Raw genomic sequence first — 18164 nt, forward strand, 5'->3', positions numbered from 1 at the left:
CAAATATCCCCAAAAATCACCAAAAAATTTTAAAAACAGCCTAAAACGTAGACATGTGGGATGAGCAGAGAGATTTTTGACTGCTTGAAACGTTAACGAGATATTTGCGTTAAACCCATAATACCCAGCTTACGAAAACGATTTTAAGGTAATTCAAGGTGTAGCTATTGTCAAGCTAATAGAGGTGAAGAAAGTCACGAGTTTAACACGTCTGTCACGATTGGAAATGTAAACACCAATTTCATGGCATTACAGGACGAAAATAAGCTTAGCGCCAAAACGAGGCTATGCCTCGTGCGAGTCTAAGAGTTTAAAAAGCGATTTCTATTCCCTTAGATTTTATAAATCTTTTGAGAAAAACTGTTTATTCCCAAATATATCCAAAAACCACCAAAAATTTGGAAAAGAGACCAAAACGTAGACATGTGCGATGAGCAGAGAGTTTTTTGACTGCTTGAAACATGAACGAGATATTTGCGTTAAAACCATAATACCCAGCCAAAATACGGCCTTCACGTTAACCCCCGCCTTAAAGTAAAAGGCAAATTGATTAATTTTCATCAAACCATGTGATACCTGGTGATACTTGTGATACATTTTGATGTCTTGTGATGCCTTGTGATGTCGTGTGAAGCTTTGTGAGACCGTTTGAAACCTTGTGATATCTTGTGAGTGATACATTGTGACACCTTGCTATACCTTGCGATGCCTTGTGATGCCTCTGACGCCTTATGATGTCGTGTGATACGTGATGAACATTTGATATATTGTGAGATATTGTGTCACCTTGCAAAACCTCGTGCTATTTTGTGATGGCCGGCTTGTAATTCACTAGAGATCATCATTCATTTCAGTCATTTCATTTTGGCTCGGACGAAGCCAGCAAGAAAGGTGAGTTTTCATTCCCGAATACTGTTATTGCATTTTCATATGGGTCTCTTTAGAATATAAATTGTGTTCTACGAAACGATTTGGAATTTGAGCCAGAAAAGTTTCCATTAAATCTACTCTTTTTTCAACACTGCTGTTCGGAATTTTCGTCTTTCCGACGGTGGTAGTTTCAAATCTGATTTCTGTTAGTTTTGAAACGCCGATCGTTTATCAATTTCCTTTGAACTTCCGACTGATTTATTATCAGTTATTATTCAAGCCAAGTACGTGATTTCAAAATCAAAGCTTTCATAGAATCGTGATTTTCACACGTATCTAATAGTTCTAGACTCTACCGCTAGGAAATAGTCTTTATTGTGGGCGCCACGTTTCTCGCAACGCCCTTGTTTTATCACGTAGCATAGGCAATAAACGACGACGTGCAACGTTTTAGTCAGAGATTGTTAGTGAAGTTACACCGCTATTGTGCTACGATCAGAGGATCGAAGTTGCCGCTATTTCGTGTATTTCGTTGTCTCTCTGCTACCCTTTGGTGCGAGTCGTCAACCAAAGTACGTTTTAGTAAGTTTTTATCGCGAATTGTTAGTCTTTTCTTTATCACGAAAAAGTTTCATTTAGTTTATCTAGGTTTTGTTGAAATCGCTTTTCACGAGGTCCATTATTGCTCAGGCTTGTTGTCAGGTTACTTGAATTAGTCCAGTTGTCATATGATTACCAAATTGTGATTCTTTCACGCTATATTTTGCTATTTTGCAAGATCTCCGTTGATATCTTCGTTTGTTACGACAGGAGTTGGTATCGTCTCAGTTTTATTAATTTCAAGTATCAGTTGTCACCTCTATTTGTTTCATGTAATGATCTTGTTAATTTTCTTATGATTTTTCTATTCTGTTAGATTTGTATTTTACGCCTTATCTACGTAGGACGTATTCTTAACCATCGCTTTTCAGTTCGAACCTGCTTGTACGACTACTTCTACTATTTGTATCTGCTACTACACGCTATTTCGTCAGTCGCTACCTATCGTGAACTAGATCTACGGACTTGATCTACCATTAAATCAGTTTGAATCTACCAAGGCGAGTTCGAATCACTTATGATCTCGCACCGCGCTACCCCTGTAGTTGTTTAAGATTTGGGTAAGAAGCAACCTCTAGAATCTTTACAGTTACAATCTCCTTGTGTAAGATTTGTTGCCTTGGAACACCGAAAACGAAATTTCAAAGGAATCTCAAAGCTGTTGTGGTGTAACTGCGTTAAATTAACTTTCAGGGACTCGTGGATGCAATGTGGGACTCTCTGAAGTGGAGAATTCTCCTGTTAGTGGTTGTGACATCTGCTGCAGCAGCGACATCACTAAAACCAGTAAGTTCAGCTCATTTACGTTAGCTTTTGCGAAATATCTGAAACTCTTTTCTCTCGTTTGCTGTGCAGTCTTTCTACGTTCGCCACTAAATATAATGTAAAAATAATTATTTTTTCGAACGTATCTAACGCGTAATCATAAAATATTTCATCGGGCATTGAGGCGTATTTTGTGGGCTAAAACGGTTGATAATTCGGCGGACTAATTGCCCCTTTATAAAGAATACTCAAAGTCCCAGAAACGTCTGGAACATAGCGATAAATTTGAAATAGAAATTTAAAAAAATAGCTGTCGTGGTTCACGTTCTAATGACAACGCAGAATTTAGTCATTTCACGTTGTTGTTTTGAAGAGAACGGCAAAGAAATGCGCAAAGAATTATAACGCAAGTGCACAGCCGTTGGTCTGCTCATTAAATCTTTTGTTTTGCGATGTTCCCGTTGCCGTTACCGTCGTGGCTTTTTAAATCTCGCTAATGTCTTTGGCTTCTGTCATTAATGCCCTCTGAGGTTACTATAATAGCAAAAGAGTTGATGCTATTCTTGGTTGTAAATATGTTTTGGCCTTCATTTTTGGACCTCATTTTTGGCCCAAATTTCAGCCGTCGCCTACCGGCCTGGGCTATAATGAACCTGTCGGGCCAAAAAAAATATCGGTGCCCATGAATATTAACTCTGGTATTGTAAAATAGAACGACGATTCTCTTTAACCCTAAAGAAAACATCTAACTTTGATTTGGACAGTTTTTAGTTCGCCTAAATATGAGGACTGAGCACGGCTGCAGCTAGACTAAGACTCTTACCGACCGAGGCAATATCAGAAAAAAAATCTTCCTTTATGTTGATCGTTTTTAATGGATAACCTCTTGGATGAACTTGACGTGAATAAATACAATTTTTACGGAGGCAAGTGCTTTGGTTAACCTGGCACTAGCTATACGGCCCAGGCTAACAAATTGATTCCCTAAGGGACCGTTTAATTTTTTATGAGGGAGGGGGGGAGGGGGCTGGTGGGATTTGGGACGCACCATTTAAAAATCGCATGATTCCCCCTCAGCTTACCAATTTTTTCACATGGCCCCCCCCGTATAACGGTCATTTTTTGGGATGACCCCCCCAAAAAAAAAATTGAACAAACAATATTTAGATTTCAACTTTGTTAATATTTCTCTATTATTCCCCTACTTCACGTTATTGTGCTCACTATGAAGACAATATTTACAATCTCTATACGACAGAGAGCTGTTGTTTAAAAAACAAATCGAAAGAAAGAGAAGTCAATTTCGGATCTCCTAGTTATGGCTCGCCCTGAGCGTATGGCATTTGGCCTCTTATTGGCATCTTCCTCATCTGAATTGATGAATGCAAGAATGACGTCACTAGCTTGAGTCATCTCCCCGAGAGTCAATGGCATCACTGTCATACTCATCATTGTCACTTTCATCCGTTTCACTGCTGTGAGCACTTGCCCTGTTGTCATTTTGTGTCAATGTCCTGGAATTTCTCAGTGTTGGTTGGCCAGCTCTGAAAGGACTCTTCTGCTGCAAGCATGAATGTCTTACAATTGCCTTTACTTTCTCACTCTTGCTGCTTTTCAAATGCTGCTTCAGCCCGTGGTGGTTTGAGTACTTGTTTAGTTCTGGAACACGTAGCTTTTTGAGCTTGGTTAAATCTTCGCACAACTCAGTCCAAGGATAATCCTCCTCCCTACTTAACTTTGCCTTTTCTTCTGCTCTCTTTTTCCTTTTAAATTCCAGCACTTCAAGATGCTGAAGATAATCCACCACAAACTTCGATTTGACAATAAACTTATCTGCAAATAGAGCAACGCTCTCTGGGTCAGATAAAACCAGCCTGCCACTTCCATGCTCTTTCTTCTTTATATTGTTAATCCAATCGGGGAAAGAGCGCATTACTACATGAGCATCATGAAAGAGGCTCATTCCAAAATGCGCAATAATGGCGAAAGCGCCGAGTCGTTTAAGAAAAGGTTTACAGCTGAACGATCCAGGCAGTTTGACATCTTACAAGCAAAAGAAGCAATTTTTCTAGGTGCGGATGGCTGTTCAGAAAGGGCGAGTGAGTTTTCCATGCAAGGGTACCAGTTGAAGCCCAGTGATGGAAGAAAACTGAACTTCTCCATCAAAGAGCACAGAGCAATGGTGGAAAAGTTGAATGTCTTATTGAAAGATGTAAAGGAACACGATTCCACACTCTTTCAGTCCAATGGGCTTGCTTTAAAGCAGGGCGAAGAATTTGCCCACAGTTTTAATGTAAAACAGATCAAATGTACAGAAGCTAAGTTGACGAAGGTCACGCAGGACATGGAAGCACTAGAAAATAAGAAGACCAATTATAACAGCATATTCAAAGGCATACTCAAACAGCACATCAACAAAAGGAGAAGGAAAAAAGAAAACCGCAGAAAGTCAAATGAAAGAAAGAGGAAGCGGACTGAAAACAACGTCCAACGAGTTTATGGAATCTATGTTGGAAACTCGCTAGGAAATGATCTTCCACAATGCCTTGTGTACCCTCCTAGAACGGCCGTCCCGGAAGAGTGTCTTAAAGTTGAGGATGTTGCCACGTCGATATTTAGAAGAGATGGGCCATACATCGCACAGCTCTTGGAAGGGAATTATTTCACCAATGCTGCAAGAAGCAGAATCACCACCAACCTTGAGCGGGAAGTCAGCGATTATGTTTACACCTTCATGTACCCTGAAGAGTATACTCTGACGGAAAGCATTGCTGCTTCTTCCAGGATTGGTGAAAGAGACTCCCATAGCAGAACAAGCGGCGACGAAGAACTCGATGACAGCGGAGATGAAGATGAGTGCCAGTGAAAGTTGCATTCGAAAATAACAGTGTTAAATACTTCTTTTCAGTAGCTACAAATGCTTTTTGTCGCCAAACGTTTTTTTAAAGCAGAAGGAAAGTTTTTAAAAAATTTGTATCCTGCCTTGTATGTTTATTCTATAGCAATTTTTTTGATATTCCAACATTATGCCATTTTAAAGTTTTACTAAAATATTTCACGTGACCCCCCCTTTTTCCCTTATTTTTTTGGGATGGCCCCCCCTCGAAAGCCGTTTTTGTCGCATGCCCCCCCCCCAAATCCCACCAGTCCCCCCTACCTTATAAAAAATGAACGGTCCCTAAGCGATTAATTGTAAAGATACTTCGATACACTGACTGAGCAACTTACTCATGAGAAAGTTAAATTTAGTTTTCAGTAGAAAGCCAACACTTGGACCTTAGCAAAATCATGTTATTCTTTTTCAATTTCAGATGGATATCGGGGAATCACCAATCGGTGGTAAGAAGCTGTAATGTACTAATTTAGCCAGGCCTAAAATTAGGCCTTGCAGTGATTTGTTAGTTTCTTTTCAATTATTATTTGGCTTAAATTTACAAACGTTAGAGAGTGATTTAATTTGTCCCGTGTAACAACACCCAACAATTAGTTCAAAAAACCCAAAACTAAAAAAACGAAAACAACGGAATTAAGACGAAATCGAGCAATTTCAGTTTTTAACGGACAAAAATCTTGTACCAGAGTAACTTTAAGTGTATTTTAATACAGTGCGTTTTCCATTTTAAAAAAGCTTAAGATATAAATAGTTGCCTTAAATAACACCAAAAATAATGTCCCGTCGGAACTCGAGAAAATCATGCAATTTTAAAGCTCAGAAAAATTGTGCAAAGATAGGTAAAATTTCATCATCAGTTTCATTTCACCAATAGTTTTAAGTGTTTTATACGAATTTCTAAATTTGTTTTCGACATTTGGTGTTGCTAGAAATTATTTCTTTTGAGAAGATATTTAAAAGTTGCACAGAAATTTGCAATACGATGTATTAAATAACAAAGTTTTTGTCCGCTTAACTTGTTACTCTAAGTTACTGTGGATTCCCTCTTAATGTCTAATAGTATGTCTACTTGTGTAGCTGCTACGAAGCTCAATAATTTTTTATAGAGTTCTTGAATTTAGAATGATTGTTTCGTGATCATCAATTGTTTATAATTTTTTAGCCACTACGTTAGTCTTGTGATTCTAGGGCCGACTGCCCACACATTGAGTCTCATGACTTCAAGTCGTTTAATCTTGTTTATCGAGAGTAGTTAAGCTTCGAACAATCCCCTATCGATGGTCATGTTTGTGTTTGTCTACTGACCTTGGTCTGAATCCCTCACAAAGATCCTGTTTAGGTTTCTTGTTCTCTAAACTTTAGTTTCTATTGGTTGTTTCAAAAACTTTGTGGCTCGCTTCTGAGAGTCGCGTGAAAGTGTTTGGGTTAGTATTCTAAAACGGATGTTCAATCGACCAAGGTCATTCTTTTGGCCCCACATAGCTGCCGATACACTCTTTAAGTGCGTGTGCATTTGTTTGTCGAAGTAGAAAAAGTATAGAAGTTGAACTAAGATTGTGCTAGACAGTAGACCCAACATAAAAGAACCCACATTCTTGGTACCCCTCGTTTGGGCGATACTGAGGGAAACCAACATAGCAATTATTTTAAGGGTAGGGTAAAATCCCTCTAAATGGCAGAATAGTAAAAAGTATGGGAAACCAAAAACAAGCCAATGTATGTAGAAACCAACTTGAAGACAAAACAGAAATTTCAAACAGTTTCTACACTGCGCAACAAAAGGCCAAAATTGATATACGTAGCTTACGAAAAGCGAAACTTGTAAATAAATTTATTCAATTAACGAAAAAGGCAATCATTTGTGCGAGAGTTCGCGTCCTATTGGCAATTATATTTACAAAAATGTTTAACAATTAAAAATTGACAATTTTCAGAGTATGTTATTTGTTATTTTCATTTAAAACGTTGATACCTTTCATTTAAGAGAACTTCCCCGAAAAAGATTGATTCTAAACAAGCTCTGAGGGAAGAGCGAATTTGTCTATTAATTACCGCTAGATCATAGCTGTCATCATGTTGTCACGCGCTTGTAGCGTGACACGAGTGCAAGCTCAAAACGAGTTGAATCGCGTCGGAGTCGTTGAATTTTTGGCGTGTAGGTCGAGGTTTCTTGAAAGTTAGATAATATTTTTCATGTCGTCAAAGAGGAAAAGGAAATGGTTTTGTCCTTTTTCAGGTGCGAAGTATGCGCCCAAGAAGGAAAAAAGGGTCGATATATTTTTCTTCTTGATTGTTATTACACGATTATTTATTTAGATTAGCTACATGGTGATCTGTCTCGCATGGAGTGTTCCACTCTTTTACAGATTATCCTTATGACTTTGCCTGTTTGTGTATGCCTTTAGACTTAGATTTAATTGCCATTAAATTGTTATAAATAAAAAAAAATAAATATATACATCTTGATAACCAAACACGAGGGCCGTGCTCGGAGTATAGGCCCAGGGCCCCGTTTCTCGAAAGACCCGGAAACTTTTCGGGCCCGTAAAGCCATTTTTAGTTCATATGTATCTACAAACGGAGTAGTGTATACGCCTGAAACTTCTTGTGTGAAGGGAACCTCTGTTCATATTAAGAATACGTGAATAAAACAGCTCTGTAATCGTAAGGTTCGAGATTTTGCTATGGCTTTCCGGGCCCAAAAAGTTTCCGGGGCTTTCGAGAAACGGGCCCCAGGGCGCTTATATGTAGGGCGGTGAAACGAGCGGGTCCGAGCAAAAAGGTGTGATGCGGTAGACTGGGGTCTACTAACACGAGCAGATCCGCTTACTTACACCGGAACTTAGATTTCTAAAGAAATTCCACGAAGCTCCCTTCTCTATGAAGCAGCAACGTTTTTGGTGCATTTTTGTTCTGAGGCAATGGGAAAAGGTTAGTTTTTCAGGTTGAAAACAGGACTTCAAATTTCGCGCCGTAAAGGCTGGTTTTCACTAGCGACGGAGTCGTAGTCGGAGTGAGACGATCGGGGATACGATCTAGTGAAAATCAAATCGACGGAGTCGGAAGTAGAACACCCGCTTATGACTCCGTCGCTTACGATCCAGTGAAAACTAGATTGTCGGAGTCGGAAGCAGAGGCGGAAGAATAAACCAATTACAATGCTCCATTCTGGGCCTTGTGACTGTTTGGTTCTTCCGCTTCTGCTTCTGATTCCGACAGTCTAATTTTCACTAGATCGTAAGCGACGGAGTCGTAAACGGAATCGGAAGAAATGGAAACGTTCTGATTCTTCCGACTCCGATTCCGTCGAGCTTATGACCCCGCTTATGACTCCGATTTTCGATTTTCACTAGGTCATAAGCGCTCATACGTCTCCGACAACGACTCCGACCCCTACTCCGTCGCTAGTGAAAACCAGCCTTAAGATCTGCTCGCGCTAATTGTACGCGTAATCTCTTGCATCTCTTCTGACATACGAATAAAGGTTATGCAAGAAAACTCTCTACTCTGGTATCGAGTTAATTTGTGCGTTTCTGAGAACAATGCTTAATCATAACCAAATCTGTTTTCGATCAGTTTCTTAGGTAAACGTTTCTTATTGTTTCTGCTTGTTTGGCGAGCAGGAAAGTCTGACCCGTACAAGTAGCTAATTTCAGCCAGCAATTTGCATAATGCAGCACGTGCACTTTCAAGTCCGAGTCGGTGTTTTCAATTTGTCAATGTGAAAACTTGACAAAGTATTTTTTCGTCATCTTTTGTGCTGAGATGATGCGACTATTTTTGCCAACGCTTAAAGGCTACTAAGATCATGTGTGTTTCTTCGACATAATAGATTTTTATAATGCGAAAATGAAATAGGAGTTTTGAGAACTCCAACAACAAAATCGAAACTGTTATTCGGGTTGATTGAAGAAAGCGCTTCCGTAACGTTGCTGATTTAAAATCTCTGCTGTCTTCCCATATTTCCTGCTAAACTTCTAATATGATGCTCAAATATTTATCAAATCAGTCTTAAACATATTTAAAGCTAGAGATGTTGTTTGAGTTCGATGTACGGTTTTACACGAAAGAGCGTAATTGTAGTTGAATTTGCCATGTCTAGCTACAAAACACACATCGGCAAGCGCTCTTTTTCATCGACAACCAGCGATTAATTGGATTTTTACACAAACAAAACTGAGCAGTATTTACAGAGGAAAGTTCTTATGCCTTGATGAGGCATCACGTGTTGCTTGCAATTCAGACGAAACTCAAACTCGCAAAATTTTATTACTTTTCGGTCGCGATAGACTCTATGACGAAATCCTTGCAAGCGTGCGGCAAGACGAGGGAAACTTTGAAGTTATTAAACGCTGCTATATCCAAATATATCCAGCTGGTTTTTTACTATGTTATGTAAAAGCTAACGATCTTCAACATATGTGAAATTTAGAGTGGAGTAATGTGGAGTACTCGTGAAAGAAGTAGCGGATCACAGCTTGGTCATGATAAGCGGAACATACCTGCAATCGACACCGTCTTATTTCACTCAAATTTGAGAAGCTTTCGAAGAAAATACTTGAGTGATATTCCAACAGACAAAATAGTATTGAGTTGTGGGCCAAAAATATCAAAAAGGCCTTCAAAATACGCGACTGGTGGCTCAAAAATAAACTAAGAACTTGATTTCCGGTTCGTCGAGAGGATATTTTTGGCAGGCATTAATTGCACCGGAAGCGCGAAAGAAGCGCTCGTGCCAGTCCCTCTCCGCATCACACATTGGACCAAGAGAGGACTGCCCGCTTCACCGACCGGCCTTTTTCCGCCCTGATAGGCCCGAGGTCTTGACAGTACGGACGTTGGTGCGTTCGGTCAATACAAAAAAAGACCGAAGGCCGATAATTTCCCAGTAAGGTTCCTAGCTAGCTTGGTTAGTAAGAGATTTATTTCACGACTGAAAATGTTAAGAAAAAATGCCACGATCACAGACTCAGTAGAGAAAAATCTCAAACTTCAAGCGCGTAATTCTGCTAGGCGTTTGTTAAACAAAACAGAAGAGAAAGAGAGTCAAAAGAAAGAGAAAGAGAATCTTCTAGGCAGGTACCAAAGCAAGTTCTTTCAGAATCGTAAGCCATAAAACGACAGAAAATTTTCAAGCGTGATCGTAAGCAGGGACTGGTATTTTGAACAGGAGAAGTTGCTTGCAAGACCACCGAAACGGAATTGAAGTAATACATCTAACACTCAAGACCGTGTTTGACCACATTTCCAAACACTGAGAAGAGAGTTGAAAATACGACGCGCAGCGGAGTATTTTTGACGAACTTCCCTCCAGAAGAAACAATTACATTTGAGACAGCGTTATATTGTAATAGGCGATGATAAAAAAATGGCAGGTGAATTCTAGTCTGTTACTTATATTTTCGCATAATCATTTGCCTCCATTGTATTTTTCTCTTTTTTTTTCTGTAAATGTTATAGCTGTCAGGATTCCAGATCCAATTGCTTTATACCCTTTGAACAGCCAGTATGGAACTCGCGAGATAGCAAATCGTCAACGGCAGGGTACCCCTGCTGGTGTTACCCTAGCAGCTGGCCCGAATGGCAAGACTGGTGGCTCGTTCCAGTTCACAGGACAAGCCAACAGTTACATTGAGTTCCCAAACAACGGTGGGCTAGATGCAAAGCGTTCCATCACAATGTTATGTTGGCTGTATCCTCAGAGTACAGACGGACCAATTTTCAATTATAAAACAAGTGGTTCATGGGGTGTTCACATGTGGGTGGTATCAGGAAAGGTGTTTGCTCGTTTTACGAAGAGAAATTATCAATTTACTCAAGCTCTGACTACCAGTAACTCTCTTGCGCTCAACCAATGGCAATATGTTGGTGCATCCTATGACCACAAGACTGGTGTTGCAAGTTTATGGCTGGATGGACAACAAGTGGTACAGACGAATATTGGAGCCGGCATGACTCTTGGTACTCAAGATAACGTCAGAATGGGTGCTAAAGGGGGCGATGGACGGTACTTCAGGGGTCGAATTGCCGCCATGCAGATTTATGACGTTGCTTTGACCGAGGAGCAAGTAAACGCGGTGAAAACTGCTGGTCGAGGTAATTATTGTGAGGTAGCTTTTTCTTATTATCGGACTAATCAGAGGTCCGTGATGAACCTAAACTCTCCTTGTCGCCCTAATGTTTTGGCAGTCAAAACTTTGAAGCCTATGAAAATGAGCTAGGCAGAACCAGTTTCAGTTATACCAGGACGCAGTTTGTCTTTGTACTGTTGATTTTCAATCAGTTTAGATTATAGCAAGACTTGTTTTTCTTCTAATTTCCAAACCAGCGATTTTGAAAATTAGCGCTACAAAGTTAGCAGAATTTTTTATTGTACACAGGTGTTAACTGACCTTTTCGTTAGAGTTTGATAATTATCCTGAATACGTGATAGGGAAACATTTTTCAGCAAAATGTGAACGATTTTTCCGTAGCATTTACTCAGTTAATTCCTTGGGTAAAATGTACCTGGATTTCTCAGATAACTGGTGAGATTTGGCTGCATTTACTTCGTTATGAAACGTATTCTTCCAAACCTAAGGCCACTAATCCTAGACGAGAATTCTTTAAGCTATTTGAGCTCGTAGCCGTGGTTTAAAACCTAGTCCAAGATTTTGATAGCTAACGAATAACGCAGTGCAAGATTTTCTGTGTTTCCTCCTGATCGTTTTTCACCCAATCGTGCATTTATTTCTCATGAAAAAGAAAGCTAAGTTTTCTTGTATTCAGATTTTTCTGACTGAAAATGATCTCTCGGACATTTCCGCTTTTGTGGGAAAATAATGATAAATTAGCCCTGTACCTTTTCACTGTTAAAAAAACAGAAAAAAGTGAATAAAGGGCGGATAAATTTTAGTCTCCTACTTATATTTCTGCATAATGATTTGCTTATTTTTCTCTATTTTTTCTGTCAAATGTTATAGCTGTCAGGATTCCAGATCCAGTCGCTTTATACCCTTTGAACAGCCAGTATGGAACTCGCGAGATAGCAAATCGTCAACCGCAGGGTACCCCTGCTGGTGTTACCCTAGCAGCTGGCCCGAATGGCAAGACTGGTGGCTCGTTCCAGTTCACAGGACAAGCCAACAGTTACATTGAGTTCCCAAACAACGGTGGGCTAGATGCAAAGCGTTCCATCACAATGTTATGTTGGCTGTATCCTCAGAGTACAGACGGACCAATTTTCAATTATAAAACAAGTGGTTCATGGGGTGTTCACATGTGGGTGGTATCAGGAAAGGTGTTTGCTCGTTTTACGAAGAGAAATTATCAATTTACTCAAGCTCTGACTACCAGTAACTCTCTTGCGCTCAACCAATGGCAATATGTTGGTGCATCCTATGACCACAAGACTGGTGTTGCAAGTTTATGGCTGGATGGACAACAAGTGGTACAGACGAATATTGGAGCCGGCATGACTCTTGGTACTCAAGATAACGTCAGAATGGGTGCTAAAGGGGGCGATGGACGGTACTTCAGGGGTCGAATTGCCGCCATGCAGATTTATGACGTTGCTTTGACCGAGGAGCAAGTAAACGCGGTGAAAACTGCTGGTCGAGGTAATTATTGTGAGGTAGCTTTTTCTTATTATCGGACTAATCAGAGGTCCGTGATGAACCTAAACTCTCCTTGTCGCCCTAATGTTTTGGCAGTCAAAACTTTGAAGCCTATGAAAATGAGCTAGGCAGAACCAGTTTCAGTTATACCAGGACGCAGTTTGTCTTTGTACTGTTGATTTTCAATCAGTTTAGATTATAGCAAGACTTGTTTTTCTTCTAATTTCCAAACCAGCGATTTTGAAAATTAGCGCTACAAAGTTAGCAGAATTTTTTATTGTACACAGGTGTTAACTGACCTTTTCGTTAGAGTTTGATAATTATCCTGAATACGTGATAGGGAAACATTTTTCAGCAAAATGTGAACGATTTTTCCGTAGCATTTACTCAGTTAATTCCTTGGGTAAAATGTACCTGGATTTCTCAGATAACTGGTGAGATTTGGCTGCATTTACTTCGTTATGAAACGTATTCTTCCAAACCTAAGGCCACTAATCCTAGACGAGAATTCTTTAAGCTATTTGAGCTCGTAGCCGTGGTTTAAAACCTAGTCCAAGATTTTGATAGCTAACGAATAACGCAGTGCAAGATTTTCTGTGTTTCCTCCTGATCGTTTTTCACCCAATCGTGCATTTATTTCTCATGAAAAAGAAAGCTAAGTTTTCTTGTATTCAGATTTTTCTGACTGAAAATGATCTCTCGGACATTTCCGCTTTTGTGGGAAAATAATGATAAATTAGCCCTGTACCTTTTCACTGCTGAAAAACGGAAAAAAGTGAACAAAGAGCAGATAAATTTTAGTCTGCTACTTATATTTCTGCATAACGATTTGCTTATTTTTCTCTCTGTTTTTTTTTCTGTCAAATGTTATAGCTGTCAGGATTCCAGATCCAGTCGCTTTATACCCTTTGAACAGCCAGTATGGAACTCGCGAGATAGCAAATCGTCAACCTCAGGGTACCCCTGTGGGTGTTATCCTAACAGCTGGCCCGAACGGTAAGGCCGGTGGCTCGTTCCAGTTCACAGGACAAGCCAACAGTTACATCGAGTTCCCAAACAATGGAGGTCTTGACACAGAGCGTTCCATCACAATGTTATGTTGGCTGTATCCTCAGAGTACAGACGGACCAATCTTCAATTATAAAACAAGTGGTTCGTGGGGTGTTCATATGTGGGTGGTATCAGGAAAGCTGTTTGTTCGTTTTACGAAGAGAAATTATCAATTTACTCAATCTCTGACTACCAGTAAGTCTCTTGCGCTCAACCAGTGGCAATATGTTGGTGCATCCTACGACCGAAATACTGGTGTTGCAAGTTTATGGCTGGATGGTCAACAAATGGTGCAGACGAATATTGGAGCCGGCATGACTCTTGGTACTCAAGATAACGTCAGAATGGGTGCTAAAGAGGGCGATGGACGGTACTTCACAGGTCGAATTGCCACCATGCGGATTTATGACGTTGCTTTGACCGAGGAGCAAGTAAACGCGGTGAAAATTCTTCCTAGTCAAGGTAATCATTGTGAGGTAGCTTTTCCTTAATATCGGACAAGTCGGAAGACCGTGATGAATCTAAACTCTCCTTGCTTTGTTGCTCTAATGTTCTGGAAGTCGAATCTTGGAGTGACACCAGGGCGTAGCTTGTGTTTGTTAATTTTTCATTTTAGGTTGTAGCAAGACTTGTTTTTCTTATAATTTTCAAACCAGCGATTTTTGAAAATTATTGCTAGAAGTTATTAGAAGCTTTTATGGCACACACGTATTTACTAAACTTTTGTGTCTAAAAATAATTTTCCTCCATATATAATTGCGAAATATTTCTCAGTAGATATTTAACACTTAATGACTGGTTCTGATTGAAAAAGATTTTATCTGACTGAAAAAGATCTTTCGGTCATACAGTTTCGCTTTTGTGGGCCAGTAATAAGAAATTAGCCCGTTACCGTTTTCTTACTGATGAAAAACAGGAAAAAAAATTAACAAAGATCAAGTGAATTTTCTTCTCTACTTATATTTTTGCATAATCATTTGTCTATTTTTCTCTTTTTTTTTCTGCGTTATGTTATAGCTCTCAGGATTCCAGATCCAATTGCTTTATACCCTTTGAACAGCCAGTATAAAATAGGCGAATTAGAAAATCGTCAACCCCTGGGTACCTCTGTGGGTGTTATCCTAACAGCTGGCCCGAACGGTAAGGCCGGTGGCTCGTTCCAGTTCACAGGACAAGCCAACAGTTACATTGAGTTCCCAAACAATGGAGGTCTTGACACGGTGCGTTCCATCACAATGTTATGTTGGCTGTATCCTCAGAGTACAGACGGACCAATCCTCAATTACAAAACAAGTGGTTCATGGGGTGTTCACATGTGGGTGGTATCAGGAAAGCTGTTTGCTCGTTTTACAAAGAGAAATTATCAATTTACACAACCTCTGACTACCAGTAAGTCTCTTGCGCTCAACCAATGGCAATATGTTGGTGCATCTTATGACCACGAGACTGGTGTTGCAAGTTTATGGCTGGATGGACAACAAGTGGTGCAGACGAATATTGGAGCCGGCATGACTCTTGGTACTCAAGATAACGTCAGAATGGGTGCTAAAGAAGGTGATAAACGGTACTTCAGAGGTCGAATTGCCACCATGCAAATTTATGACGTTGCTTTGACCGAGGAGCAAGTAAACGCGGTGAAAGTTGCTGGTCAAGGTAATCATTTTGAAGTAGCTTTCCCTTTAGGTTTTTGGAGTCGATTTTATCATCTATCATGCACCGTTTGACCACGGCTCAAACGATTTTCGGTGTTCCTTTCTCAATATCTTTCACCTGGTCTTGTGTATATTTTTCCTGAAAAAAGTTTAATTTTGCGGAAATCAGATTCATTTCTTCTATTCTTGGGCATAAAGCTTGCCTTTTAACAGAGCATGTTTTCTTGTCAATCTTTTTCAAGCCAATACATATGTTTATAACATAGCGAGGTAGACACAACGTAAATCTGAGCGTTCTGATTGGTTCTTTTTTGGTCAGAACTTTGCAATATGGACCGTTTCCATGGAAACGGACACAAGTCGTGTATTTTTTTTTTTCGAAAGCCGGTAAATGTAATATACAAGCATTGTCCAAAGTCCATATAATAAACTGTTTACTAACATAGCTCGCCCGAACCGAACTGGGGAGTATTGGCTGTCGTCGTTTTTATACGGAGCGAGCGCAACGAGGTCCGTACTGCCATGACCTCGAGCTCGGGTCAATATCCCCAGAACGGCCCTGGCGCTCGGTTAGAAAGGGGTTAATATTTTTCGGGTAAATCCTAAGGTCTCATGAAATACAAATTATCTGCATTATGTTGTATTTCTGGGTAAAGCTACATGGTTTAGCTACATGTTTTTTTATTCAGTAATCAAGCGCTTTGCATCTGAATTTTGCTACCGACATCTAGTCTTTATAACATGAAAAAAGAAAAGTACACCATGCTCTAGTACCAGTCACTTTCGAGCATTTGCGATTGACATCTAGGCCTTATTTATCGAATAAGTCGCAATTAAACTACTGATTGCAACAGAGATATGTCAAAAATTTTTCATTTGATAATCGGCAGCCTAACCATGGATACCGTAAACAAGGTGAAATTATGCTAAATTGCGCATGATCAATGTTTCCGGTTCTGTTTTCTTCTGTTTAATCTTGCAGCTGTCGCCTTCTATCCGTTAAACAGAAAGTATGGAGCTCGTGAGATAGAAAATCGTCAACCCGAGGGTACCACCGTTGGTGTTTCCCTAGCGCCTGGACTGAATGGTAAGACCGCTGGCTCTTACCAGTTCACAGGACAAGCCAACAGTTACATTGAGTTCACAAACAACGGAGGGCTAGACGCAAAGCGTTCCATCACGATGTTATGTTGGCTGTATCCTCAGAGTACAGACGGACCAATCTTCAATTATAAAACAAGTGGTTCATGGGGTGTTCACATGTGGGTGGTATCAGGAAAGCTGTTTGTTCGTTTTACGAAGAGAAATTATCAATTTACTCAAGCTCTGACTACCAGTAACTCTCTTGCGCTCAACCAATGGCAATATGTTGGTGCATCCTATGACCACAAGACTGGTGTTGCAAGTTTATGGCTGGATGGACAGCAAGTGGTGCAGACGAATATTGGAGCCGGCATGACTCTTGGTACTCAAGATAACGTCAGAATGGGTGCTAAAGGGGACGATGGACGGTGCCTCAGGGGTCGAATTGCCGCCATGCAGATTTATGACGTTGCTTTGACCGAGGAGCAAGTAAACGTGGTGAAAAACGCTGGCCAACAAAGGTAACCATTTTTAACTCTTTCTCCATCTCACTCTTTAATTCAGTTGCTATAAGCGAAAAAATCAAATCACGTGGGAATGCGTGTGGCAAAAATAATAACCGTATTGCCTAAACACAACAAGGGGCATTTTTCATCCCAAGTGAGCAAAAGACAAAAAGTAGACATGTGAAATGCCTTGAACTCACGTTGTTTGCAAATTTGATCACAAAATTATTTCTCAGTCAAAATAAATAATCAATCTTGAGAGGGGATTTCAATCAACATGCAACTCGTTTCAGACTGGTTGTAGTCTCCTCAATGAGCCCCCATTGCAATGCGGAAAGCGTAATGCCAAAATTTGCAAAACAACAAAATCCTGCAATTTTGTGCAATGCCACGTTTAATTGTACCCATTTTTTTGTAAACGGCGCGATTTCTTGTAAAGCTTACGAAATGCAGAACTGTTTACAGGACCAGTTGGTCATTATCAGCTCTGCCTTAATTCGTTATTAAACAAATAAACAGGGAAGTTGAAGCGACTGAACACACGTTTGCCCCTCCTTCCGTTCACCCCTCAGAAGAGACCCCCCTTCTGGGGATGTCTTAGCACTTTCTACAGCTTCCTGTGTTGTTTCATTGTTTCTCTTTGTTTGTCTATTCGTGGAATCTTTGCTGTTCTTGATAAAGGTCCCGGAGTTAAAATAAACGCTGAAGCTTAGTGCTACGTGTCAAGTAACACAAACGGAATCCTCTCTACATATAAGGACATTATCAATCAATTGTCGGAGTGAATTCCTGATTAAAATTGTCTTTCGTATTTTCCATTCTATTTCATTTAATTTTTGGAAATATGTTGTCGGCTGATTCATTTGTACACATTCTTTTCCGTAGTTGTCCATAGCTGTTCTGGAAGAAGAATGCACGGGTGCTGTTGTGTGACGTCATGCTTGTTCATTTTTGACGTAATAAAAAGGAAGTCTTGACGCTTTATGTTTTGTTTCCACATATTTAGTGAGTGTTTGATATTTTAGTGCGAGTTTTCCAGCATAATGTATGTCTGTAAAATGGGGTTTTTGCTACACTTAAACGCGGGATGTCTCAATAAAGAATTAAGGAAATCACTGCACTTTTATATTGTCATGTTTCCAATATGGCG

At 40.0% G+C, this 18164-nt stretch overlaps 1 protein-coding gene across 4 annotated transcripts; it reads left to right on the forward strand.

Annotated features, from left to right (window-relative positions):
- Positions 1-767: 767 nt before the first annotated feature.
- Positions 768-18134, forward strand: LOC110048803 (uncharacterized). 4 transcript variants are annotated; one of them, XM_089282265.1, is made up of 9 exons: positions 768-891; positions 2164-2256; positions 5547-5574; positions 10589-11224; positions 12091-12726; positions 13597-14235; positions 14791-15426; positions 16408-17029; positions 17900-18134. In XM_089282265.1, exons 2-9 carry the CDS (start codon positions 2179-2181, stop codon positions 17907-17909), a joined length of 3285 nt encoding a protein of 1094 aa, XP_089138391.1. In that variant the 5' UTR covers positions 768-891; positions 2164-2178; the 3' UTR covers positions 17910-18134. The 4 variants fall into 4 exon arrangements, with proteins under 4 accessions (XP_089138391.1, XP_089138394.1, XP_089138393.1 ...); XM_089282267.1 differs by lacking the exon at positions 768-891 and adding an exon at positions 1333-1442; XM_089282266.1 differs by lacking the exon at positions 768-891 and adding an exon at positions 1341-1452.
- Positions 18135-18164: the final 30 nt, after the last annotated feature.

The sequence above is a fragment of the Orbicella faveolata genome, unplaced genomic scaffold, assembly GCF_042242905.1.
Source record: "Orbicella faveolata isolate gen_17 unplaced genomic scaffold, um_ofav_v1 contig_12, whole genome shotgun sequence".
NCBI classification, from domain to species: Eukaryota; Metazoa; Cnidaria; class Anthozoa; order Scleractinia; family Merulinidae; genus Orbicella; species Orbicella faveolata.